This window comes from Vulpes vulpes, chromosome 10 (genome assembly GCF_048418805.1).
Source record: "Vulpes vulpes isolate BD-2025 chromosome 10, VulVul3, whole genome shotgun sequence".
Classification (NCBI taxonomy): domain Eukaryota; kingdom Metazoa; phylum Chordata; class Mammalia; order Carnivora; family Canidae; genus Vulpes; species Vulpes vulpes.
This window is the reverse complement of record NC_132789.1, coordinates 21,074,391-21,101,569: the sequence shown is the minus strand read 5'-3', so window position 1 is coordinate 21,101,569 and position 27,179 is coordinate 21,074,391. Positions and strand designations below refer to the sequence as shown.

Below are 27,179 nucleotides of genomic sequence, written 5' to 3'. Positions count from 1 at the left end.
GCCAGAAAGGAAAATCAGGTTGCCCCCTTCTAGTCTGCTCCCCTGTTCCTTTGATCTGTCCTACTTATGGGACCTCCCAGCTGCATGAGTAACAGAAAAGTATAAAACAGAAGGGGAAGAAAAGTCAAGTGAGAGAAAAAAGAATAAGTAGAGAGGAGAAAACATAAAAGGAACTTGGGGCAGAGCGGAGGAAAGCTGGCAAAGGTCAAGGCACACAGACACGGCCTTCGAGGTGGGCAACTGAGGGCTTCCCCTCCAATGGATTCCAATGGAACCCATTCCTCATCCTTATGGTTTTCCTTAGGGGAGCTCTTTTTCTCCTATTCTCCATCCACATGGTGAGGACAGGGCTGACTCCACCCCCGGATTCTGGGCTGGGCACGTCTCCCAGAACTATCCAACCAGAGACTGCTCCCTTCTGGCACTGGTGCTCACTTTAGGGATGGGCATGGACCCCATACCAGGCCAATCAGAATCAGTAAGATTCCATTTCTGGACCTCTGTCTGAGCTGTCGGGTACAAGGAACTGTCTTACCACTGAGGTTGATTTGCTGATCATTTTTCAGCCTGACTGTGGCACCTGGGAAGGAAAAGCCTACCTGAGAATGGGGATGGAGAGGAGGGTTCAGCCAGTGGCATCCTGGTAAATTTTTTAAATTGGCCCTATGGGGAAGGGGGAGCCCCACTTTGGGACAATTTCCATGGTATAAATTCTCCTTTGATGACTAATGTCAATCTATCAAACCAACATCCTCAAATACACAGTTAGGAACAGATGTGCACAGTTAGCTCTGGTGAGCTGGTGCAAGTTGGCCCAGCACACTGCATTCAGCCCTTCAACATCATCTGAGTCCCTGAATTCCACTGGACCTGAAATCACAGGTCACTAGACTTTTCCATTAGATGTGCCGATACAATCCCTTTTGTTGAAGCCAATTTGAATTTTGTCACTTACAACCAACAGCACCTTAATTTAGACCAGTTCGCTCATCCTTTCCCACTATGTTACACTTGCAACTCCAAACCAGACAATTCTCCCAGTAAAAACCATTTTCTTTCCCACTTCCTGGTCAATCCTCAAGTCCTGGGGTCTCCTTCCATCTTCTCATTGTTTAAGCTCAGCCAAAATTAGAAAGGGCACCAAAAAGAGATGAATCACCTTTCCAAACAAATTGCTGCTTGGAAATGATTTCAGAACATTGAGTCTGATTTAGGGCCCCCTGGGTTTCCTTGGGACCACTATCTTCTGAAGATGTCCAGCTGGTGCCAATGATCCTGCTTTCGATCGTGAAGATTAACCTTCCTGAGCCTCTCTGCCATGCAATTAGGTGAAGCATAATCTCATCTAAACAATTTCAGTCGGATCTATTTGAATAATTTAATGTACACCTGCAACATTCAATCAATACCTGCCCCCCCCTTACTTTTTAAAATAATTAACTTTGCTTCATTAAGTTACTCTAATTTCCAGCAAGTCTTAAAGTGACAAAAGTTCAATCGGTGAAGTCTCGGGGGACAAGATCAGTATCTACTCTTCTGTTCACCATCTCAACACTCCATGCATTATTTGTAATTGGTATTAGCAACTTTAAATTCTGATTAATTATAGGAGAGCCTGTTCTCAATGCAGAAACAAAGCCACAAGTCAGGGAGTAATAGACCCAATTATTCCTAGGTAGGGCTTTCCGTAATAGATTTTATTATCAAGATATCTCATCTCAGAGGCAGACGCACAGAAACTCATTTCATTAGACGATACCACCTCTTGAAGCGAGACAAGCACATTTATCGTTTGGGATAAAGATAGCTTCGAAGAATTCTGTCCCAGAAACATGTCTGGGGCTAGTGGCTTGGGCTCCCACTCATTCTTAGGACCACGTTTCTTTTGTAGGGAAACTTTTGTGGGGAGACAGACAGGAGCTCATGGTGCCTGGAAGGGGGTATTGATATAAATACCCACATTTCCCCCTGCCAGCTCCCTGAGAATGCAGGAGGCCATTACGGGTGGGAAGTGAACAGGGAGTTTATAAACGTGCTGGGCCACTTTGGATCAAACAGAGATAACGGGGTGGTAATTAGGAGAGCTATCTCCCCGTCAGGAGAGCCATAAAAGGTATTATTTACACCCTACTCATGGCCCCAAATGCCCTCCATATGGAATGCCTTCTTAAATACTTCAGTTCCCAGCCAAAATAATTCATCTTTATGCTCTGAAGTTCACAGCCATTTGCAGGAGGAAAACACAGAGAGGTTTTTTCTTTTCTTTTCTTTTCCTTTTTTTTTTTCTTTTTTCTTTTTTTTTAAAGGAAACCCTCAATTCTGGATTTGGTGAATGCCTCCAGGCGAAGTGGTAGGAGGGAGCTGTGTTTCCAACTACAGTTTGGAGATACGGGTCTTCAGGTGGCCAAGAAAACCCAATGAGAGAAAACAAGAATGAACATGAAAACTAAGGCCCTTACCAGTGGTGGCCAGATCCTCAGAAGCCAGGAGGAAGCTGCCAAGAGGGAAAGATGAAGGAGCTGGCAAGACCAGCAGAGCTAGAACATGGAGTGAAGCCACTCAGAAAGAGTAGATGGGATCCTCTGACCCACAAAGCCAAAGAAGTCCTTCAGGTGACAGAGTTCTGATGGTGAAATCATTTTGCTTAAAAAAAAATCAGTTAATGATGAGATTTGATTTAAGAGCCTTCGGACCCCTAAGCCACATTCTTTCTACTCTACACCACAGCCTCCTAACTGGAGCTTGGGACCCTACCCCAAGGAAACTCCAAGCAACTGGTGTGCTGGAAGGGGCTCTTAACAGCTTGCACGAGCCAACTGCTGAATTTTCTAGGACTTTGCAGGCCAGTTGTTCAACACAATTGCCATTAAAACTTAAACGGTACAAATTTACAAGTCAATAAATCATATTAAAAATTAAAGTAACACATACTCAAAATGCATTGCTTCCTAATTATTTTAGCACCATTTTACTATTATCCATGCTTTTGAGGAGTTCAGTGTCTATCCCATGTGAAGGGTGGCTTCCCAATTATGTGTTCAGGGACATCATGTGGTTAGCTTGAAATCAGCCCTGGTGGGAGATTCGAACACACTACATACCAGGACTCACCTTCTCTGGAGAGCTGGTTGGTTGGGGTTTTGTTTGTTTGTTTATATTTTTATTTATTTATTCATGAGATACAGAGAGAGAGGGGCAGAGACATAGGCAGAGGGAGAAGCAGGCTCCTCTCAGGGAGCCCGATTTGGAACTTGATCCCAGGACTCTGGGATCATGCCCTGACCCAAAAGCAGACACTCAGTCACTGAGCCACCCAGGTACCCTGAGCTGGTTGGTTGTTAAACTCCTACTAGCAAACTACTTACTGCCCTAAGCTTTCCTCCTGGCAATGCCTTCCCAAATCCAAATTCACTCCAACTTCTCCATCACATCAACGGGAGGTCTCCTCCTTCTAGGGAGTATGGAAACCCCACCAACCAGTTCAGAAAGGAGACAAGACCCTCATAGCTAGCCCATCAGCTGTTTCAGATCTCACCTTCTTTTCCCTTTTGCCCCCTACCCCAAAGGTGGAAAATATACCCCCACGTAACAACCACTAAATAATTTATGGGCCATATATAATTGATGCTGGATTTAACAGAAGTAGAGCCGTAAGTGGTTGTCTATTAACTATTTATGATTTTGCCCGGGCAGCTGACAAGCCAGGCTCAGTGAGGAGATCACACCCATGCTCCCATGTTTTATTTAAACATTATTAAAAGTACACAGTCTGCAGCAAGGCCTTCCATTCCACTCAGAATTAGGTTCTGCTGTGAAGTCACCTCTGGGGCAAGCCTAACATTGGGATTGGGATTTACTGGAATCACTTCTTTTCCCTTTGGGTGTAGGGAGTTAAGCTACCTCCTTCCTCCTGCTGTCCTTGAATTCTCTCCTCCTGATGGGTATGCCTCTCCTCTAGTTTTTCTGGGACCTTGGGTACATCCCATCACCCCCAAGTGGGGAGTATCATGAGCATTGCCTTCAGAGTTACTGCGAGGGTCATGTGAGAGCAGTGATCCTAATGGGGTGCTTTTGCTCCCCAGTGCACATTTGGCAATGTCTGGAGATATTTTTGATTGTGATGTCTTGTGGTAGGAGGGTGGGGGTGCTACTAGAGTCTAGTGAGTAGAAGCCAAGGAGGCTGCGAAATATCCTACAGGGCACAGGCCAGCCCTGCACCAGACAATTATCCAACTCCAAAAGTCAATAAGGCCTAGATTACAGAATCAGAACCAATATTACTTTTTATGACTCAATTAAAAAAATACTCGAATGAGTAAATATTATGTACCTAAAACTTATTGAGGAGGAAAATGGGTTTGAGTCAGACAGACCTGGGTTCAGATTCTGACTCTGCCACTTGCTGGGAATATGGCTTTGGAGAAGTAGCTTAATTAAGCTTTCTGGCTTCCAGTTCCTTTACTGGTAAAATAGGGATAATTTGCTCAGAAGGAGAGGTTTGAATGAGAGAATCCATGTAACTGCTTAGCCCAGGGCCCAGGATGCAGTAAGTGATAAACAAGCACTAACTCCCCACAATATCACTACCATCAACCATCCTGGCCATGGGATGGGATGGGGAAGTAGAGCCAGTAGGTTTATGATAAAGTTTAAGCAGAAGGAGAATCAGAGTCAGAGGAAGAGGAAAAGACGAAAGGAGAAAGAATACAGTGTGATATCTATTAAGTCCCTACTGTGTGCTATCACTGGGCACTTTTATGTAAATCATCTCATTAAAAAATATTTATTTATTTATTTATTTTAGAAGTGGGAAGGGGTAGAAGCAGAAGGAGAGAGAAACTCAGGTAGACTCGGTACCAAGTGTGGAGCCCAACACAGAGCTTGACCTCTTGACTCATGAGATCCCAACCTGAGCCAAAACCAAGAGTCAGACTCTTAACCAACTGCACCACCCAGGCACCCCTAAATCACTTCATTTGATCCTCGCTGCCACCCAATAAGATCAGCTGCATTATATTCACCACCCCATTCCCATTTTATAGATGGTGAAGTGAGGTCCTGCCATGTTAATTTAGCTGCCCAAGCTCTCTGGCTTCAAGTCCAGGGCTCTTTCTACCATCCTATAAGTGAGATAAAGAGTGTTTCCCCAAAATTCATATCCACTGGGAACTTCAGAATGTGAGATTTTTGCAAACGGGGTCTTTGCAGATGTAATTAGTCAAATAATGTCATATGGGATGAGAGTGGGTCCTAAATACAATGCCTAGTGTTCTTATGAGAAGAGGAGAGAACACAGAGGCAGAGAAGAAAAAGGCCATGTGGATGCAGAGCCAGAGGTTAAAGTTATGTTGCCACAGCCAAAGAACACCCAGAGCCACCAGAAATTGTATGAGGAAGAAAGGATTCTCCCCTAGGGCCTTCAGAGGGACCGTGGCCCTGCCAACAACTTGATTTCAGACTTCAGCCTCCAGAACTATGAAATAATAAATTTACGTTGTTTTAAGACAACCAGTTTTTTGGCAATTCATTACAGCAGTGCTAAGGAGCTAGGCATCCTTCCCCCACCCACACGCATGAGTCAAAGCAATTCTTTGGGGGAATGAAAGAGAAGGATAGAGAGAAAGAGGGAGGTAACATGCATGCACCTACGCAGGTGGTGGACAGGTGGGAGCTGAGGAAGAACGAGGCCAGCAGAGGAGAACAGGTGTGGGGTGGGAGGAAGGGACTCAGCAGCTGGCATTCAGTGGAGGGAGCTGCAATGAGAAAGAAGGAAAGGATAGAAAGGAAGGGTGAAGAGTCAGTGTTTATGGCCCTATCTGTGGTGTGTCTCTGCCCTTCTGGAAACTTGACATTGCCTAACACACATCAGGCATTTGCTAGACATCTGCTGAATGCAGGTGTAAAGAGGCCACACTGAACAGGATTGGACAACTCCCCCAAAGCTGCCAGCCGATCCTGCTTTATCATTCAAGACACGCATCTTCCATGCGCTCTTCTCTGCGTCTCCTGATTATACCAAACCACTTCCCCCTGTGCCCACAAATCCCATCTTGTATCAGAATCATTTAGGGTTGCGTCCATCTCCTCCTCTCAATCTTGAAATCTCCAGAGGTATAGTTCCTGGGCCATTCATGTCTGCATGATTTGGTAAACACAGAGGGAAGTAGGAAGACAGAGGAGACGTTTCACTTAGTAAGGGGTGGGGGTAACAGTAAGGACTTCCTGGAGGTGGGACCTGACTTGAGTTTGAAGGTTAAGTAAGCAGGCAGAGGGATGCATGGGAACAAAGATGGTGAGTCAAGAAATAACATGATGTTGGGTCTTTTCATACTTGAGTAGAATGTGCAAAGTGATAAGAGGCAGACAACCAAAGGCAGAACATCTATAGAGGCTAGATCGCAGAGGCTCTGAGAAGGAGCCTGGGTTTGGTTCTGAAGGCCATGGAGAGCCATGGAAGATTTCTTAGCAAGAAGATTGCCCAGGTAAGAACTGTTCTTTCCAGAAAGATCTTCTGCAGGGATGAATGCGAGTGGAGGGAGAATGGGGAGACAGGTTGAAAGGTAACTGTAGAGCCCCAAACCAAAGGGGATGGAGCTTAATTAAAGACAAAAGAAGCAGGGATAGGAGGATGGAAGGGGATGAGTTTTTTTTTTTTTTTGGTTTTTAAAAAGATTTTATTAAAAAAAAAAAAGATTTTATTTATTTATTTATGAGAGACATACAGAGAGAGGCAGAAACATAGGCAGAGAGAGAAGCAGGCTCTCCTGATGTGGGACTTGATCCTGGAACTCCGGGATCACACCCTGAGCCGAAGGCAGACGCTCAACTGCTGAGCCACCCAGGTGCCCACTGGGGATGGATTTTTAAAACAGCAGGCCTGGCCATTGATCTATGTGAGCCAGAGAGAGACAGGCCACTGGGATTTCTAGTGTGGGTCACTGGGTGGTGCACTAAGAGTAAAAAGAAGTCCAATCTATGTTTTTCAAGGCCTGGGAAGCTTTAGAAAGACACCTGGCAGGGATCCCTGGGTGGCTCAGCGGTTTAGAGCCTGCCTTCTGCCTAGGGTGTGATCCTGGAGTCCTGGGATTGAGTCCTACATCGGGCTCCCTGTGTGGAGCTTGCTTCTCCCTCTGTCTGTGTCTCTGCCTCTCTCTCTCTCTCTCTCTCTCTCTCTCTGTCTCTCTCTCTCCCTCTCTGTGTGTGTGTCTCAGGAATAAATAAATAAAATATTTAAAAAAGAGAAAAAGACACCTGGCCCAGGAGAAAGTTAAGGGTAGGGAGTCGGGCCAAGGTACTGGAGGATAAACCCAATAAGTGCAGCCTCCAGAACAGGTGCATCTGGTGGAAAGCAAGCAGAGGATAGGCCTTCCTGTCACCATCAGCCCTTCTAGCTGCCCTTGACCTTCCTCGGTTACCCTGTTGTGGGGCTGAGGTGGTTTCCCCTGGGCTCTGTAACTATTGAAAAACAACAGGACATAAATCCACAGATGAGCCATCTCATGGCTCCCATGACAAAGGGACTTGAATGATTTAGAGCCAGAATATTCTTTTTCTCCATAATGGCTCCTGGAGTCGCCAGGAATAGTACATTTACTAAAATTAATGGCAAAACCTCATTTTTCTTTTTTCCGGGAAGAGAAGTTCCATCGACGGGGTAATTGATCCTGATCTGGACGTGCCGGTGGGCCAGCTAGGGATGTAAATCATTCACATGAAACAACTCGCAGCCTTTAAACCAACACCAACAGTGACAAATGGCACATTCTGGGACAGGCGGAAGGGAACACGAAAGGGAGATCCATCAACATCCTTCCCACTTCTCACCAGGGCCTGGCAGGTGGGATCTTTCTGGGGGTATCCCATGGCAGAGCCATTTTTCAGCAGGATCAGGCTGACAGGGCAGGGTGGGGTCCTAGTGACACCTTTAGAGCTGGACACATGGGGACACCCATCCCACTTCCACCACTCCCAACTCTGCAGCCCTGGGCCAAGCCCTTCATGTGTCTGCACCTCCACATTCTCCACCTGCTGCGCTTGGTATCAATGTGAAGGAAAACCATGTCTGCAAAGGGCCTAAGCATTGAATGAATGAATGAATGAATGAATGAATGAATGCTTGGGCTGGAGCATTAAAAAATTCATTCTATCCCTACCAGTAAGATTTGAATCTAAAACATGGAAAGTGCAAAGAGCAATGCTTTACTCAAAGAAATGGCTGTTGGCCAACAGTGGCCATGGTGTCACCTGGCTTTCTAAGAATCCTCCAAACCCTGGTGTACAGACAACTTGCTTTGCCTATAAACACTCTGAGCACCCCTCACAGAGAAATGCATATAATACATGAATAGTGGTCTTTGTGATATCTTTTCATTCGGTGTGAGCTCCTCAAGGGCAAAGGTATGTATGTCTTGTTCCCTGCTGGATCCCTCAATATGGAGCACCAGGCATGGCCCATGGGAAAAGCTGAAGATACACAGTGAATAGGGAAAGAGCCAGAATGCTGACTACCTTGCAGAACACATGGCACCAGGGGCACCTAGGTGACTCAGTTGGCTGAGCATCTGCCTTGGGCTCAGGTCATGATCCCAGGGTCTTGCAATCGAGCCCCACATCTGGCTCCCTACACAGCAGGGAGTCTACTTCTCCCTCTCCTCCCTAGCTTGAGCTCTGTCACTATCTGTCTTTCTCTCAAACAGATAGATAAAATTAAGGGAAAAAAAGAACACATGAACAGAGTGGCTGCTCCCTTGTCTTACAGGGGTTGGAGGAAGGCAGACTGGTGGCTTAAACATGAACCCAGAGAGGTGAGATCACACTTGGGAAGCCTGGGGAAGTACCAGTATGATAGTGGGAAGTTGGGACAGGAAGGGGGGCCTTGGGAACAGGGTGCTTCCACTGAGCTGTGCTTTGTCCATACTGTAAGCTTCTACAAAGCAGGGGTTCTATGATTCCTTGCACTCCCTACCAATGCCCACCCCTACACTATGCCCATAGTTGGTGCTGAATAGACAAATGTTGAATAAATTGGTGAATAAATGATACGAGAGAAAAGGACATCCTCTCTTCTCCCAGTGGATATATCCCAGGCTCTTAGGCAAGGAATGGATTTGAGGGCAAATGGCTTGGTGAGTTTGGGATACCTACTATTAAGCAGGGTCTGCCAGCCTGACAGTAGCCCTCTGAGCCTTGCTGATCTACAGAGTCACTGAAGAAACAAGCAATTCAGGGTCACTGCAGAACACCAGCAAGGCAGGAGCATGACCTCCTTTCTCACGGTGGATTGAAAGGCAGTCCCCTTAAACCAAAAATCCTCCTAGGACCTGTCAATGTGACCTTATCTTTTTTTTTTTTTAAGTGTCTTTATGGATATAATTAAAGTAAGGATCTCAAGATAAAATCCACCTGGATTCAGGGGGAATCCCTAAATTCAATTATAGGCATCTTTTTAAGAAAAGGGCAAAGGGATATTCAAGACACACATACAGAGAGACAACCACCACATGAAGACCAAGGCAGATATTGGAGAGATATGGCTGCAATCCAAGGAATCTTCAGTGGGAGTGTGTTACGGCCCACACCTTGATTTCAGACCTTTGACCTTTAAAACTGTGAGAGAATAAATTTCTGTTATTTTAAGCCACCCAATTTTTGCTACTTTCTTAAGGCAGCCCTAGGAAACAAGAGATACACCAAAATGAAGGGAAGAATTCAGTCTTGGTAAACTTATGCAGCATCTTGCAATCAGAAAGCAGAGAACGACACAGGTCTCATGTCAGCATACACACAAGCTTTGTGTTTTACAGCTTTTTGTTTTTATTTTGAATCCTGTATGAGGGTTGCTCTATCATCTTTTCAGTATTTCAGGGCCTTTAACGATCTTAACCTGTCCCTGGAAATGGAAATAGAGAAAGGAAAGGGAGACAGAGAGGGAGGAGAGGAGAGACAGGGAGAAAAGGAGAACAAAGAAAAGAGGAAGAAAGCCACTGTTTGATCTGACCCACATGCCTGGGTGTCTGGCCAGTTAAAGAAGACATCAGAGGAGACGGGCTGGGATGTTCTCTTGCTCCCAGCCAGAGCTGGCGGGAGGGGAACTCAGCTGCATGAGAAACAGGGCTGGTGAATGAGGAAGTCATCCTGTCAACTGGAGGAAAGAGCCTTTCTCTCTCCCTGGCTATGGGAGGTGGAGGAACTGCCAGTCATGGAGCTTGGACTTTGTCTGGGAACCTGGGTCTCTGTGCAGAGCCTCACCTACCCCCCCCCCCCCCCCCGCCCCACACGACAGCCACATTGATGGCTTGTCAAGGGCAAAGCTGATGAGAATGGCCCTGGCTGTGGCAGGCAGTGGCCCGAGAAATATACTTGCTGCAGGCAGACAAGTTGGTGAGACCTGTCACAAAACCAGAATGGACAGGGCGGGTAGGAGATAAAGACTGTGATTTAGAGACCTTTTGGGCAAGCTTTGGCAGGTGGCGGGTTGTCTCAGTGAAGGCTCTATAGTGGTGGGCAAAGGCAGTGCCAGATGTCTCCCAGGTCACAGAAGCAGAAATCTGGAGTCTTAGGGATATTGGATCTCACGGGGAAAAGGAGGAACCAGCTCTCTCAGATGGCCTGTGATCCCTGCAGGAAACTCTCCTCAGAAAAATACCACGCATGATGGGAGAGACCTTCCCACTGGACATGAAACAAAATTTTTATCTGTGTTCCCCTTTTTCTTCTCTATGAAATTTAGTAAAATGCCAAACTCGACATTTTATTCATTCTTACTTTTTATTATTTTACCTTTTTGTTCCCCATCCTGTTGGGAAACAGATTTTTAAGTGTTGCTTGGACCACACCAGGAAGCTAAGCATGGCTTAGTGAATAAAAGCACAGACTACAGAGTTAGACAGCCGGGGTTCAAATTCTTACTAGTGTGTGTAGCCTTGGGCAAATGAGTATAGCACTCCGAGCCTCAATTTGGCGTGTTGATGGCCCTTGCCTCAGTTGTCCCATCTGTAAAATGGGAATAACATTCTGACTTTGCAGGGTTGTTATGGGGATTCTATGACATGGATGTTAAGGCTCAGTGCAAGGTGGACATTTAATCAACGTTGGTTCCTTCCTCTCCCCACGAGGGTGCCCTGCCTTTGGAATGTGTGAGGTAGGAAAAGTCTAGAATCTGAAATGCACACAGGCTGGGGGGCCATCCAGCAGCAGCGAATGCGATTGGTCCACCTTGGACCCGACCCCAGAGCTTGCAGCCAATGGCAGTGTCATTTCTCTGCCCATCCCCTTCTGGTTTCTCCCTGCTTCCCAAAGGCCCTGGAGACCAGCCTGGAGGAGGCTCCCGCAGGGAAACCCTCCATCACTTGACAGCCAGCGTGGGGACAGCACTCACCAGCTCCATGCACCTGCGGCTGGCCTCCGCCTCCCGCTGCACCAGATCCTCCATGTCCGCCTTCAGCTCCTCCAGGCGCCGCTGGTAATATTGGCTGCTCTCCCGCTGCTGGGACTCGGACTTGGCCGCCTGCGTGAGCTCCTCACCCATCTTGATCAGGCTGTCCCGAAGCCGGATCACCAGGACCTGGAGTCGGGGCGGAGAGCACACATCCCCCTCGTGGGTAGAGGCCAGAGGTGGGAGACAGGGGCCTCCAGGAAGAGAAATCCTGTGCTGAGTCTCTGGGCGTGTAAATAAGGTCATCAAGACGATAATCCTGATTTCTGATACAGAAATGAAGAATGTATTTTAAAAGCCTGAGAAAATGATAATTGCTATACCGCGGGGCAGCCTGGCAGGCGGACAAGCACCCTGGCTTTGAATAGGTGCTAGGTTCAATCTCCACCACTACCTCTTCCTGGTTGTGTGAACCGTGGGCAGGTTATATAACCTCTCTGAGAGACAGGGATGACTGACAGTATTTATGTCCCAGGGAGACTGTCAGAATCGAAAATGTTATGTTATGCAGGATGCTTAGCTCAGTGCCTGGCACACAGAACATTCTAGATAAGGGTTGGGAATTATTAATATTTAGAGCAGCCCTCATCATTTTAGGAAGCTGTGTGGCAGGGAGCACACGATGCTGGGGAGTCAAAACCCCTTCTCCAGCATGGGTTTGGGTTTCTTGATTTGTAAAATGAGGTGTCTGATCAGATAATCTTACACAAGCTTCCACTCTAATGCTCTATGGCAATTTTCCTTTTTCTGGGGGGGAGAAACCAAGAGGACACAATGAGACAGTAAAGAGAAAGGAGCTGTGGCCATCACCATCGCTATAGAAAACAAACCCAAGTGCTGTTCTGCAGAATTCATTAGTTGGCCAACAAGCCTGGAGCCAATCGATTCTGATGGGCAAATACTCGAGTGTTGACCTAAAACTGAGCCCACATGAATATTTCAGGCCCTCGCTCTGGTGACTCTGAGCCCCTCTCTCCAGATCAGAGACTGAATAACAGTCTAAAAGAAAAGCTTTACTATTCAATTGCCCTTTGCTTTTCAAATAGCATTTAGCAACAATTTCAAAGGGCAGCGGGGGAAGGGGGCGGTATTAAAAGGAAGAAGAGCAGTTCTCAAATGGTGTCCCCCAAGGAACCTCTTCCTTTCAAGGGCCTGGGATTCTACTAAATTCAAATCATGGTGGCGGAGGGAGAATGTGAACTTGGACATAGACTCTGCCCCTGAAAATTTTTTTCTTATCATTTTATTTCTTCCTTCCTATCCCTTGATTATGCTAGAATCAAATTTTTAAAAAATCTGATAGAGCCCAACATTATGTATACTTAAAATGCAGTAGATCAAAGTTCCATGGTGATCTGCAGAAACCATTATGGCTTGAGGGATCCCCTGAGCTATTCCGGGAAACACTGAGGGTCAATGCAGGGAAGACTCTTTCTCTGTTCTTCATATATAGCAGCCTTCTTAGAGACAAAAGGTCTAACGGGGGCATCAGGAGAATATTCCCAAGTGAGGAATGCAGGCTCCCATTTCGAGGTGCACTATCATCCTGTGGCTCAGCCAGCTGATTACAGAGAAATTATAATCTGGGACCAGAAGGTCCAGCATCAATCTACCCCTGTCACTGACACTACCTGGTTTTATCTTGAATAGGTTACTTGAACTCTCTGGGGACCCCTTGGAGTTCATTTAGTGAGGCCTATCCTACCTGCCCCAAGGTGGTTGAGGCCAACATCCCAAGGTGTGGCTACTGAGAAACAGCTTTGACAGTGGCGACGTCCACTGGTGGTGGCTCATGTCATTGGTCTGCAGAGCTAAATGTGAATGTCATTCACCCTGCCCCAGCCCATCCACATCTTACCTGCCCTGTTCAAGGTCCAGCATCAATGCCACCTCCTCCTGGAGGCCTCCCTGATTCCCCAGCTTGCAAAAGACCTCCATCGCCCAAGCCTCACAGCTCTCTCAGCATCTTATTTTATATTTCACCCACATCTCCAGACAAAAATCTGTTTCCGGAAAGCAGAATCTGCTTTGTACATCTGCCTTTCATGTGCCTAACACAGAACCTGGTACACCCTAAGTGGCAAATAAATTTCTGCTCAAAGCGAGTTTTGTGTGCCTAAGTGCATGAGGGGGTGGATGGAAATGGGGAAAATGGATCAACAGATAAAGATGAGGACAGACAGAGGGGTCAAGGAAGATCTGAAGAAAGGGAAAGACCAGAGGAAGAGAAGACAGACTGGAGAAAGGGGGAAAGAAGAGACAGAAGGGGACTGATGGATGGAGTGATGGCACATGGCCATGGATGGATGGAGACAGAGGTGTGTGGGCTGGTTGGATAGGTACTTGTGGGACTGTGAGGTTGAGGGAAGGCAGAAAGGAGGGAGCAGGGGAAGGAACATGAATGGGAGATGCAGGAGGATTATGGATCCAAGGAAAGGCATGAGGGATGGCCAGAGGACCGACAGAGCGAACAGACTTGGCTCTAGGCCTAAGTAATATTTACATGGCCACTGATACCTCAAATCTCTTAATCTGCACTTTCTGGAATTCCGTCTTGTTCTCCAGGTCACAGATGACTGCCTCCTGCCTGCTGACAATGGCTCGATCCACGGTGGACTGCTCCAGGTACTCGATCCGCATCTGAGCCACCTGCAGCTGGAGGTGAACCCGAGAGGTCCGTTGGCCACCTGCTGGCCCCAAGTCCACCCAGCATCAAGACATAGGTGGGACTCGGCCCCAGGCCCATTCACACTGCCTCCTTCTTCGTTCACGTTCAAGGCACAAACACAGACGGTTGGTACCCTCACACCAGACCCTGCCCTCATGTCCCAGAGGCTGGAGGTGATGTTTCTGTGTCTTCAGCCTCTGATATAAGACTTTTCATCAGGTGCTTGCTCACCCTCCTCTCCCTGCTGTGTTAAGAGAGCAAAGCCAGTGTGTGAGCAGCAAGCTTGGGCATTCCAGGTCGGCACCGAGAGTGGGCTTGGGAGCCAAGCACGTATATCAGAGTCCAAAGTCAGGCTCTGCCATTTTCCAGCAGGAGGCACCTGGGCGGGCCAGTTCCCCTCCTCGAGCTCATTCTTTCATTTCTGTGTGTGTGGGAGGATTGAAGGCAATTAGTACCTGGTATATCATAAGTACCCAGCAGAGGCCTTGTGCTATTATTGTGGTGTTACTGTTGGTGTTACTCATGCCCATGGACATTTGCTCCCGGCCCCGTCACTTCGACAGAACCTCTTAGCAGGCACATGCAATAGTTCTAGAAAAGCTTTGAGAACTGCATGGATAAGAGCAGCCCACTAGCTAATGAGTGAAATTCAGGGGCATTTGAAAGAATCATGGCCTCAAAGAAAGATTTCACAAAGGATGAGGATCCTGTCTCATCCAGACCATCACTTTCTCCTTGGAAACGTTTCTCAGAGAAAGAAAAATCTTGTATTGGATGGCTGATGAGTTTCACTACACAAGACACATCTGGAGGCTGAATTGACATGAGCAAGTCAGTGTGTGTGTGTGTGTGTGTGTGTGTGCATGAGAGACAGAGAAAGAGAGAGAGAGACGGCTGGGATTGTTCTCAATTCATTTGCACAACTCAAGTTGAGTGAGTGGACGGATGGATGGATGAATGAGTGACAGTTTCCAGGATCCAAACAGGGAGGTTCTCCCCCCCCCCCAAGTGAATATTTTCCTTCCTCCCCACCACCAGGGCAGCTCTGAGCTCTGAGCACGTACATGTTCCTGAAGTTTGTGCTTCTCTTTCTTGGCTTCTTCCAGCTGTAGCTGCAGTTCTTGGATCTGCCCAATGTCAGTAGCAGACTAGTGAGACAATAAATAAATAAATAAATAAATAAATAAATAAATAAATGGCACCTTGAGACTTTGCTGGGGAACTACTGCTGGAAAGCCCTTCCCCCTACACCCCATCCCCAGATGTCTAAGACTCTCAGAGCCTCCATGACAATAGTTCATTCCTAAAAAATTACTCCTCGCCTCCTTCCCACAACGTTCATCACAATGCCTGCTGAGTCACTCCAGTTATATAAGCCCATGGCTTTGGTCAACCACCCAGCACACAGTCTATCACACACTCTTGAGAGCCCAGAAAGAAATGAGCTCGTCATGGCCCCAGGGCCAGATTCTGAGGAGAGAGGACTCCCAAATGTCGGGTGACTGGGATACTGGCCTTGGCCTCTCTGCACCTCAGTATCCCCCATCTGTAAAATGGGCTGATAGGCTCTTTTTAGCTCCTCTACCTAAGGTTTGGTCAGAGATTAAATGAGGCAATGGAGACTATAAAGGTCCTCAAAAAGAAGTAGAACCAAACTGTTAAGCGTGATGATCTCCTAGGAGAGGGATTCCAGGGGGCAGGAGGGCCCCTCACTTTCTATTTTCCACATGTCTTCATTGTTTAAATTGCTTATAACATACATATGAACATACTGCTTTGAGTAATGGATCAAACAAACAAATTTCTCTTTGACCCAAAATAATTGTGAGTCACAAGGGCAGAAGATGGCATAGGCTATTTCTGTGATGGCTGTTCTGACGTTGAAGATATAATTGGCTATTTTTGTTATCATTATTTCTCATTTAGTAGAGATTCCCAAAGATTCCATCTGGGGAGGATGCATTTGAAGTCTGGCAGGCACTGTACCATGGATCCCCTCTGGGGCACAACGTGGGAAAGACTCTCATTACTCCTGGAGGGAGCTGCTCTCTCTTCTTATGTAGATCAGAAAGCTGCCAGGGATCCCCATCGCTCATCTGTTGGCTCTATCTCAAAGCCTCTGCTGTACCCCAGCCTGCCACCGTGCCTCCCGATGTGTCCTGGGTCCCCGTCTACCCATGTCCACTCCATGTCCCTGGTACAAGCCAACCACAGTTTTCATTCATCCACCAGCTGTTTACCAGGTGCCCTACTCCACGGCAGCCACCTTTCTAGGCTCTGGGATACAGAGCTGGACAAGACAGGAGAATCTGGGGGTGGCATCCTGGCTGACCCTTTCTCTCCTGCTCTTGCCCCTGAAAAATTTGCCAATGATTCTTATCACACATAAAATAAAATCCAAACTCATCTCAGCCTATGAGCCCCTGTTCTGGCCCTGCTCTGCTGGCCTCATTGAGCTCAGCTCGTGCCACACTCTTCTTGCTGGCCTCCTTCCAGCCTCTCAAATGCACCATCTTCGGCCCTTTGCACACGCTGTTCCTTCTGCCTAGAACATTTTCCACACAACCCTTACTATTCCACCCAACCTAATTAACTCCTGTTCCTCATCCTGATCTCCATCCAAGAGCCACCTCCTTAGGGAGGCCCTCCCTGACCTCCAGCCTCAGTCAAGATCCACAGAAACATGTTCATTTCCTTTCTGGACTCTAAGCTCACTTTGCAAGCACCTCCTGTGTTCTGGGTGATTATGTGGGAAGGCCTGTCCAGCCCATGAAATTACAGGCAAACAGAGGGATGGATGTGCTTCTCTCAATATGGTATCCTTGGCATTTCACACAGTACCTCACACATGGTGGGGGCACAGTAAATATTAAGTAAATGAATGGATATATAAACAGATGTATGGAGAGGTAGATGGATCGAGGGATTGGTGGATGAATGGTCGGATGGATGGATGGATGGATGGATGGATGGATGGATGGATAGGTGAGTGGCTGAATGGGTAGGTGGGTGGATGGGTAGAGGGATAGATGGAAGGATGGGTGGGTGGGTGGACAAAAATGGGGATAGGTGAGTGGGGTAGACAGATGAGCAGATGAATGGTGGATGGATGAATATTTTGATGGGTAAGTAGAAGGGTATGGGGGTGGGTGGGTGGATGTGTGGACAGATGTAAAAATAAATCAAATTTTTCTCAGTGGAGATGTCTTCCAGGCATGCACACTCATCTGAAGGTGACGCCCTCCTCCATTAGGACCACATGAAATGTCACATTTCCTATTTATCATTGTGGCATTTAATTCCTCCAAGGTCCTAAGACCAGAGAGGGGCCCAATCAGATCCCCTTCTCAACATCCCCCACCTGCCTGGCCCAAGGCCACCAAGCTGTCTTCTACTTCCCACTGTTACCTGAGCAATGAGGTCCTTGTGTTTCTGCATGAGGTCATTCAGGTCATCCTGGTCCTCATCGATGCGCTTCAGCAGGTCTGCTCTTTCAAACTGCAGCCGGTACAGCTGCTCATCCACCTGGCGGGAGGCAGGACAATGTGGGGGTAAGCCAGAAGGGTGGATAGGAGCAGGACAGCAAGGGCCTCATGAAGAGCAAAGGGAAGGGGGTTCCCCTGTGAGTGTGTTGGATAAGTGACCACATACTTGAAAGGATGGTCATGATGTGTGTGTGTGTGTGTGTGTGTGTGTGTGTGTGTGTGTGTGTGTGTGTCGGGGCACCCATGTGGTTATGTGAATGCAGCATGTGTGTATGTGAATGGATATATGTCTGTATAAGCCCCCATGGCCTTACATTTTATGTTCATTTTATTTTTTTTAAGATTTTATTTATTCATGAGAGACACAGAGAGAGAGATAGGGACATAGGCAGAGGGAGAAGCAGGCTCCCTGCGGGGAATCCGATGCAGGACTCAATCCTGGGGTCCCGGGACCACCACCTGAACCAATGCAGATGCTCAACCACTAAGCCACCCAAATGCCTCTTTATGTTCATTTTAAATGTACCTAGGACACACACATGAGTACAAATCCCTGGAATCTCCCTAAGAACTGGGACTTTGCCCTGCTCGGGAATATACCCCCAGTACTAGGCCTGCATACAGCAGGTGCTCAGTAAACAGGTATTGGGTGGGTAGATAAAACTGGATGCATGTTTTACCTATGAGGGCATTTGTGTGTCTGGTGATTTTGTGGGTGAGTGTGCACATTCGTGTGTGTGTGTGTGTGTGTAAATGTTTGTGGGCAAGTTCTCCTTAATCTGGTGCCCATAAAATCTGGAATAAAAGGTCCAAGAGGGATCTTGAGACAAACTTTTGTCTATAAATCTGTGGCTATACCTAAACTTTAGGATTTTGCATGCCGAGTAAAAATTGAAGTCAACCTTGTATACAGACAGATGACTTAGAAACACACACCCAATATTCACCAGTTGTATTAGATTCATGCTATATGTTCATTTCCCCCCATTCGGTGGCAAGCACATAGTAGGTTCATAATAGATGGTTGGGTTCCTTATAGGAGTGAGCCTAAGTGGGCCCACAAGGTACACCTTTGTCTCCACTCATAAGATTGGACATACACTAACTCAGTTATAATGACCAAGTCCCCATGGTGGTGAGCACACAGTAGGACCACAGCAGGTGCCTGGGGACCCCTTACAGTTGTGAGCATACTGTGGACACACTGTAGACATTTTCGTTCCCACTTAGGGTACTGAGCAAACATTAGGCTCATAATGAATGCATCTCTACAGTGCTGAGCACACATTAGGTCTACAGCAGGTTCCCTTGTCTACCTTTGCAGAGATGAGCACACAGCTGACCCTTATAGATGCCCTTATACCTTTATAATGCTCAGCTCACAGTAGGATGTTTTTACTCTCAGAGGGTTGACCCAGTAAGAACCCAATGAGTGCCTCTTGTCCCTCTTATAGTGCTGAGCACTTGGTGCGCCCATGCTAGCCCCCAGAGCTGGTCTGGGTCCCCACAGCTTCCAAAACAGGACAGGTACCAGGCTCTTATTCCGGGTCATGTTCTCCAGCTCGCTATGCATGCTCTCCAGGTCTGCTGTCAGTGCCTTCTGGGTCTTCAGAGCATCCTCACACTTGGCTTCACTCTGCTCCAGCTGCACCAGGCAGGAGGATGGGAAGAGGAGAAAAGAGGAGGGGAGGGGAGGGGAGGGGAGGGGAGGGGAGGGGAGGGAAGGGAAGGGAAGGGAAGGGGAGGGGAGGGGAGGGGAGGGACGGGGAGAAGAGAAGAGAAGAGGAGAAGGGAAGGGAAGGGAAGGGAAGGGAAGGGAAGGGAAGGGAAGAGAAGAGAAGAGAAGGGAAGGAGAGAAGAGAAGAGAAGAGGAGGGGAGGGAAGGGGAGGGAAGCCAAGAAGGGAAGGAAAGGGGAGAAGAGAAGGGAAGGGAAGGGGAGGGGAGGGAAGGGAAGGGAAGGGACGGGAAGGGGAGAAGAGAGGGGGAGGGAAGGGAAGGGACGGGAAGGGAAGGGAAGGGAAGGGAAGGGAAGGGGAGGGGAGGGGAGGGGAGGAGAGGGGAGGGAAGGGAAGGGAAGGGAAGGGAAGGGAAGGGAAGGGAAGGGAAGGGAAGGGAAGGGAAGGGAAGGGAAAGAAAGGGGAGAAGGGAAGGGAAGGGGAGGGGAGGGAAGGGAAGGGAAGGGAAGAAGAGAAGAGAAGAGCCTCGTGATGCCACCTCCTTGATGTGCTTCCCCTCCGGCCCAGCCTTCTCTGGTGGCAGAATAATTTACAGACTATCCTCATGCCTTCAAAACCATCCATCAGCCCACAAGAAGGGGAAGGGAATGTGTTTGCATCTGAGGGGGCCAGGGTCTGAGCTACTCAAAATTGAACAGACACTGTCCCATGAAATACGGCTAGTCCGTGTCAGTGCCAGGAGCTCGTCCCCAGCTATGTTCAGCAAATATTTGCTGACACCCACTCAGAGCATGCAGGGAACCATCAACCTGGCCCCTGCCCCATGATGCTGGGGGGTGAGGTGGGGGTGGAGGAGGGTAGACAGGCAGGGACAGCTTCCCTGAGGAGCACAGGAAGGAAGGCATGGAGATACTGGGAATACAGGATGAGGTCAGGGAAGGCTTCCTGGAGGAGGTGCTCAAAAGTCAGTGGGAACTTGCCAAGTAAACATTTCTTTATTTGTTATTTATTTTTAAAAAAAAGATTATATTTATTTATTTGAGAAATAGCAGAGGACAGCATGAGCTGGGGGAGGGGCAGGGGGAGAGAGAAGGACACTCAAACTCCCTGCTGAGTGGGATTGATCTCAGGACCCTGAGATCATGATCTGAGCCAAAGCCAGATGCTTAATGGACTGAGCCACCCGGACACTCCCAAGGAGACATTTCTTAAAATGAGGTTTCAGACTTGTAAACTCCCTTGATGTAAAGCATGTGAGCATTCTCCTGGGTTCTTAAAGACTAAGAGCCACTGACCTGAACAAAGTTTCTCTTTGTCTCTCTTCTTTCTTATTCATTCACCCACCTGCACACATCTTAGCAACGGGGGGCTATCAAGTAGGTACAAGGACCTACATGGACCCAGAAAACAGACATTCCCTGCTGGAGAAAACTGGGGCACAAACCCTAAGTCCATTCTGCAATTGGCAGTTTCCCCTTGATTTCCAAATCTTAGAATCTCTGAGAAGAAAACAGTCTCAGAAATCGCCTAAGGAAAATGCTCGGAGCTCAGAGAGGGACAGTGGAAGTCACACAGCTGCAAGGAGTGAAGACAGCCGCTTGTATTGTCCATACTAGCAGACTTTTTCACTGCCAGGCCACTGTCCCTCCAAAATAGTTAATAATATTAAAATTGGTGCTCAAATACAGAAAAAAAATTTCTGCACACAATTTCTGGTCCCTGAGGCCACCAAGTTAGTGAGGGGGCCCCATTGATCTATAAAAGGACAACAATTGAGCCAAGGTGGATGCCGCCCCAGGCAACTGGCCAAGGTGGGGACACTCTGTGGGCAGAGCCCACCTTGGGATCATTTTCATCTCCTTCCAAACTGGGCAGAGAATGTCATCCTCAGAGTATCAACAGCTCAGCCCAGATGTTAGAATAATAATAATAATAACAACAACAACAACAACAACAGAGAGTGGGGAGAATGGAGGTCACCACCGACTCCAGGATCTCCGGTCAAGTGCCGTGAGGAATGTTCTGCTGCCATTTTGTCCTGTAATCCGTCGTCTTCCATCTGTGAGGTGCATACCACTGAAATCCCATTATACAGATGGGGAAATTGAGGCCCTAACCTCCTCCCACAGCTTTCTCACACTGGTGCCTGGAGTTCCAGCCCCGCCTCCCTTGCCGGCAGCCACAGCCACAACCCCCTGCCACCCACCCCTGCCGATTTTCCAAGACCCAAGAACAATGTACTCCTGCTGGGGGTTTGGCACAGGGTGGCCCATTTCCCTCTCTGTGGGGGCTGAGATACACAGAGAGTGACATGGAGCAAGGAGAAGTATTGGCATCAGTAGAGCATCCCGAAAAGGGCAAATGAGACATCAGGCACAGTCCTGTCTTCCCGCAGGCGACCGCAAGGCAGGGAGGTGGCAAAGAGGGCTCTCTGTGGGCAGGCTGGCAGGGCAAAGCCAGCTCTCAGTTCCCACAGAAGCCAGAGGCCTCACTAAGGAGGGGCGTTGAAGCTAAGACCTGAAAGATGCAAGAAGACAGCCGTGCACAGATTGAGGGGGAAGAAAGAGTCCCCTGACTGGAGGCAGTAGCTGGTGCAAAGGTCCTGAGACAGGACAAGAACACGAGTGAAAGTCATGCTGAGGGACAGAAAGGCAGCCACTGTGACTGCACAGCTAGCTCTACAGGGAAGGGGAGGGGAGAGGATGCTGAAGAAGTGGGTGGGTTGGGGAGCACGTTAGTGGGGCTAGTGAGCCAAATGCAAAGTGCTGGTTCATTTTCAATCTGCAGGGAAACCACTAAGGAGGAAGAGGAGGAGGAGGAGGAGGCAGGTAGCATGATCTACCCCCTGGCTGCTATGGGGAGGATAGGCTCTGGTGGACAGGGCTGGAAACAGGGCAGCCAGTGAGGACACACCATGGTGTGTGCAAAGAAGAGAAGGTCTGGGCAGGCAGGAGCAGGTGGGCCGTCAGGGGAGGTGACGTCAGCGCTCTCTGACAGTGGAAAGGAGGCATCACACAGGGCCCCGCTGCCAGGCCAAGCTGCTCGGCCTGGGGCCAAGAGACAAGCGAGAGCCACTCTTGGTGACTGAACAGCACAGCGCCAAATATGAGGACAGCACTTCCCATCTGCTGATCTCCTCCTCGGGCTGAGGGTTTTGGCAGCATGACGCCCTGGTCCTCAGAGCCTCCCCGGAGAGAGGAGGCTCTGTTTGTGTCTCCACTTTACAGGCGAAATGATGCATGATTAAGAAATGCTCTTCTTTTCCCCAAGCTGAGCAAGCAGAGAGGGGGACAATTTGTCCCCGGGCAGAGACGGACATGGCTATCGATGTGATTCTTACCTCCTTCTGGGTTAGGGATAGGATTATCTTGGCTCTGATGATTTGGGCATTAACGGTTGCACCTGCTACTGTTGTTTGGGGACTATTTCCAGGGCACTGTGCTTTCTCCGTCTTGCTTCATAAAAGCCCCACAAGACCTCTTGGGAGCAGGGCACCACCGTTAGGACCAGTTGATATATGAGGACACCGGAGCTGGCAGAGGGGAAAGGACTTGCCCACGGTCACACAGCCAGTCAGTAGAGAAGCCTGGATGGTCCAACTCCAGAGTCCAACCTCTTAACTGCTGGTCTCCACTGTCCCTCATGGAAAACCACCCTCTTGGAGGTCTGGACCACATGGGGAGGATGGGTTGAAATAAAAAAGAAAGCCCTGTTGCAGAATGAATGGTTAGCTCAGCAGCAGTGCCATGAGGTGCTGGAGGCCAGGCCTGGGGGCTCTAGAATATGGGCAATCAGAGGAAGTTGAATCAATGTGGTGACACCAAGGAAACACACATCATCCCCGGAGCCTCTTGGAGATAAACAAGTTCATCCCCAAGGGACGAGAGAAGAAACCAAAGCTTACTCGCACTTGCTAAGTGCCAAGTCCCACCAGTGTGGGGGCCAGAGCTTGGGCACAGAACCAGAGCTGGGGGATCGGCCTCTCTCAGCTGGTCACTTAACCTCGTGTCTCAGTATCCTCACCTGTAAAATGGGGAGAGTCACACCATAGGGTCTATGTGATCCCTCGTAGTGAGTGAGTGAAATCAGGGCAGCACCTGCTACTGAGAAAACCCTAGAAAAGTAATGGTGGTTGTTACTGCTATTTGTCCCTTTGCTTCCCTGATCAGCCTAAGAAATAGGGGATTTCAACCTCACTTTAGGGGTCAGGAGAATGAAAGAAATGGCAGCTGAATGAGCCGTCAAGTTCCCCTCACTGGGATGAGGCAGGGCCTGGGCTCCCACCGTCTCAGGAACAGTATCAGGCTTCCTGGCAGACTGGGTGGGAGGAGAGAGGGTACCAACCCTGGAAGCACCCAAGCCAGTAGTATCAGGATGAGCAAGACCAGAAACAGCCTCCCTCACCCAGGCCGAGTTCTCCGCTGGGCAGGCTCCAGGCTGCTGCCGACAAGCCATCTAAATGCTGAGCTTTAAAAATTTCAATTTATTATACTTTAGGGAGCGGGAAGAAATACAGGGCCATCTCAGGCTGATTTTCCATTATGGATGACCTGCTGTAAGAATAACTCACCGCATGTTATTTCCATATGGGGGCTGTTTGAGTGACATTTTTATGAAGTCGGGTGGCAAGTCATGCTGGGGCTGAGATCAGACCCTTCAGGGCAGTGAAACTGCCCACCGCCTCTTTGCAAACGCCTTCCCTTCCCGGGAGGTGCTCCAGGAGGGGCAGTCAAGAGAGCAGAAAGGAACTGGGCCACTGGGCAGGACTCCCTTTGGGAAGGGTTATTGGAGTCCACCCTCCGGTCCTCGCTGCCAGTGTGGCAAAGAGGATCCCAGGGGGAGCAGAGCTCACATCTTTTGGCTCGAAGTTTACCATCCACCTGCGCGGATGAGCCCTTGAGGGTTCCCTGTCAGACCTCCAAGATACAAGTGGGGGAGTGTTAGGAGAATGAAGTCCCTGGTGATTTCCATCCATTTCCAGACCTGGCATAGTGCTGAAGATAGAGAGGTCAAGTGACTTCCTGAAGGTCTCACAAGTACAAGGGTGGCAGGCCTGGGATATGACTCCAACTCTAAGCCATTACACTGCATTCCCTCTATAACAGTAGCACTCACGACAGATGCTTAATGGGGAAATTTTGTGATGTGTCTGCACAACATCCGCTCTCCCTTCTTTGGATAGGAGCACCCCGTCTTCTCTGCAAAAAAAAAGTGCATCCTCCAAATGTCCATGTGCTTCTGATGGAGCTGACCCCCTCCCCAGAGCTATCAAGTTCTAAGAAGGGCATGCGACTCAGCCTAGCCAATCAGAGCATCACTTCCTGTTGGCCAGAGGGCTTAGTTGTGGGATAATAGCACGGCTGACACCAGGATTTTTGCTGGGACTGTGGAAGCGAAGTTCTTTTTTTGTGATGCAGAATGTAAGCTTGGAGTGTTTGGTGGCCCTCTTCCTAGCAAGAAAGAAAAGACTGCCTAGAATAGAAGGTGACATTGAAGGTGCAAAGGCAAGAAACACATTCTTGATGATGTGGTTGGAGCACCTAGATCCAGGCAAGCCTGAAGGCAGCTTTCGCCTCAGAACTTTTCAGATATTTTGGCCAATGACTTCACTTGTCCTGCTTGAGCCAATTGGAGCTGTGTGGCTGGGCACCAGATACAGATGAGTGAACAGGTTAGAGGAGATAGTACGTGCACAGTGTCAGCCACAGAGTAAACCCGTGAAACCACTGGTGATAGTGTTCATTGATCCTATCCTGCCAAAAATATTGGATCAAAGTAGCTCTGTCCAAAACCCTGTGATAGAATAGCGATCATTCATTCTTTATCTGTGCTGTGTATGGATCCCTCCCTATAAGGGGATAAGTATTGCCCCTTCCAGATCACTCAGTGGGGAAATGAGGAGGGAATGCGGGTTCTCCCACATTGACTATATGAGGCACCATTGGGGCCACTTGGTGTTCATTATCACTATGGCCCACAGCAGCCCTGCACAGCGGGAATCGGCTCACACCCTGTTACAAAGGAGGAAAGTGTACCGCCAGCAGGGGAAGGGACTTGCTCAGGGTCAGATTCAAGTCAATGGGACTCCGAGCCTAAGCTCTCCCTGGGCCACCACACAGCCTACTCTGCACACAAGTCTTTCCCTCCTGTTGAGTTCATCCTCTGCGTTCTCTCTGCAACATCCTCCCCCCCTTTCATTCCCCAGGAGGGCAATTGAGATTCCCATCACATATACATCAACTACAACCCGATGAATAGCATTACTTTCCTATGCAAAGCCATCTGCCTGCTTTAAATACCTGGCGAAAATGTTTGCTTTGGACTTATTAAGCTACTAGATGAGTGGGCTAGGCATATGGAATGAGGTAGGGAGAGGGGGAAATGCTGATATTTCAGTGGAGTGGTTAGAACCTGGATTTCTGGGTCCGGCTGAACAACCCGGAGGATTTAAGAATCCTGTATCGCAAATGCCACGGGGAAGCGTTCTAAGAAACGGTGTCATTGGCGGGCTAATCTCAACACATTCCAGGCCTTGACATCCTATCAGAGCACTCAGAAGAATTAACCTTCAGTAGGAAGGCTTTCCCTGAAGGGAATTACCAGCATCTCAAACTACAGACGGCCTTGATATCGAACAAATTTATTAAATGCAAACATATTAAAAATGTCAGGCCAGGTCCACCAATGGTCTATCTGGCTCAGAAATCTGATGACAGTGGCCCCAAGGGGAAATTTCCTAAGACCATCTGGCAGTTACTCTCTGTGTCCTTGATCAAACCATTTGAGCACATATTAGACAGTCCATCATTTTCCTTACATTGTGCTAGAGGATCATTATTTATTGATGCATTGAAATGCTTTCTGAGTATTTACCATTTCCATCTTCTTCAGAGTAAAAATAATCATTATTAGTAGTGGCATTTTCATAACTACTCTCTGAATGCTTACCACGAATTTGTTATTTGCAAAATGTAACAACTCTATGCAGTAGGTACTTTCATCACCATTTTATAGATGAAGAAATTGAGGCTCAGAGAGGTTAGTTAACTTGTCAAGATCACATAGCTTCTAAGGGGTGAATGGGGCTAGGACCTGAACTGAATTTTAAGCCCACAGCTTTCTCTTGTAAGAGCCCTGTGGCTTGTACCTCCCAGCTGCTGGGTATAAAAAAAAAAAACAAAAAACAAAAACAAAAAACCTTCTTTTACTTGTTTTAAGTCTATTTCTTTGAGGGTTTAAGGGTCCTTCTTCAGTGACAGAGGACAACTACATTTCGTAATGCACCTAATTGTCGAATTGCTAGACTGTACACCTGAAACTATTATATGGATGTATAAACTAACATAATATACTAATATTATATGTCCACTATACTTCAATAAAAATAATATATTTTTTAAAAGAGTCCTTCCTAATTTTGTGTCATAGGCTCTCAGGACTTACTACATGATTGAATAGGCTTCAAGACTTTCCTTCCTGACTTCATCTCTGGCGGCAGTGGATTTGGAATATACTGGTGTTCTCCAAAGAGAGAAAGAAAAAGAAAAAGAAGAAGAAGAAGAAAAAGAAACCTTGGACAGGCAGGATAAAATACACATAAAACACCCTCTCTGCTTCTGTCCTATCACACCCCCATTTATATCATATTTCCAACACCCCACTGCTCCAGCACCCCATTGATCCCCTAAATAGTGCAGTATCTGAGTGCTTCCCTGTCTGTCTTCTCACTAGACAGTGGGTGCCTAGAGGCCACCTGAGTCTTGCTGCCCTCTGGGTCCCCACATGGTAGGGCCCCCCCCCCACACTCACGGAAGGAGCCAGGGGAAGGAGGTCAGTTCAGTGCATTCCTAACCTGTCCTGGGCAGCAGGGTCACCTGAGTCTGCAGCCCATACTGCCTGAGCTAGCCCCGAACAC

General features: G+C 48.1%; 1 protein-coding gene across 1 annotated transcript in view; it reads right to left on the bottom strand.

The window, feature by feature from the left end:
- The window catches only part of MYO18B (myosin XVIIIB), a 208,846-nt gene that overhangs the window by 30,161 nt on the left and 151,506 nt on the right, over positions 1–27,179 (bottom strand). Inside the window, exons 34-38 of the mRNA XM_072722461.1 lie at positions 19,119–19,232; positions 17,511–17,627; positions 15,167–15,250; positions 13,952–14,089; positions 11,349–11,563 (exon numbers count right to left, since the gene is read on the bottom strand). Of these exons, the coding sequence (XP_072578562.1) occupies positions 11,349–11,563; positions 13,952–14,089; positions 15,167–15,250; positions 17,511–17,627; positions 19,119–19,232 (668 nt within the window). The remainder of the gene's footprint in view (positions 1–11,348; positions 11,564–13,951; positions 14,090–15,166; positions 15,251–17,510; positions 17,628–19,118; positions 19,233–27,179) is intronic.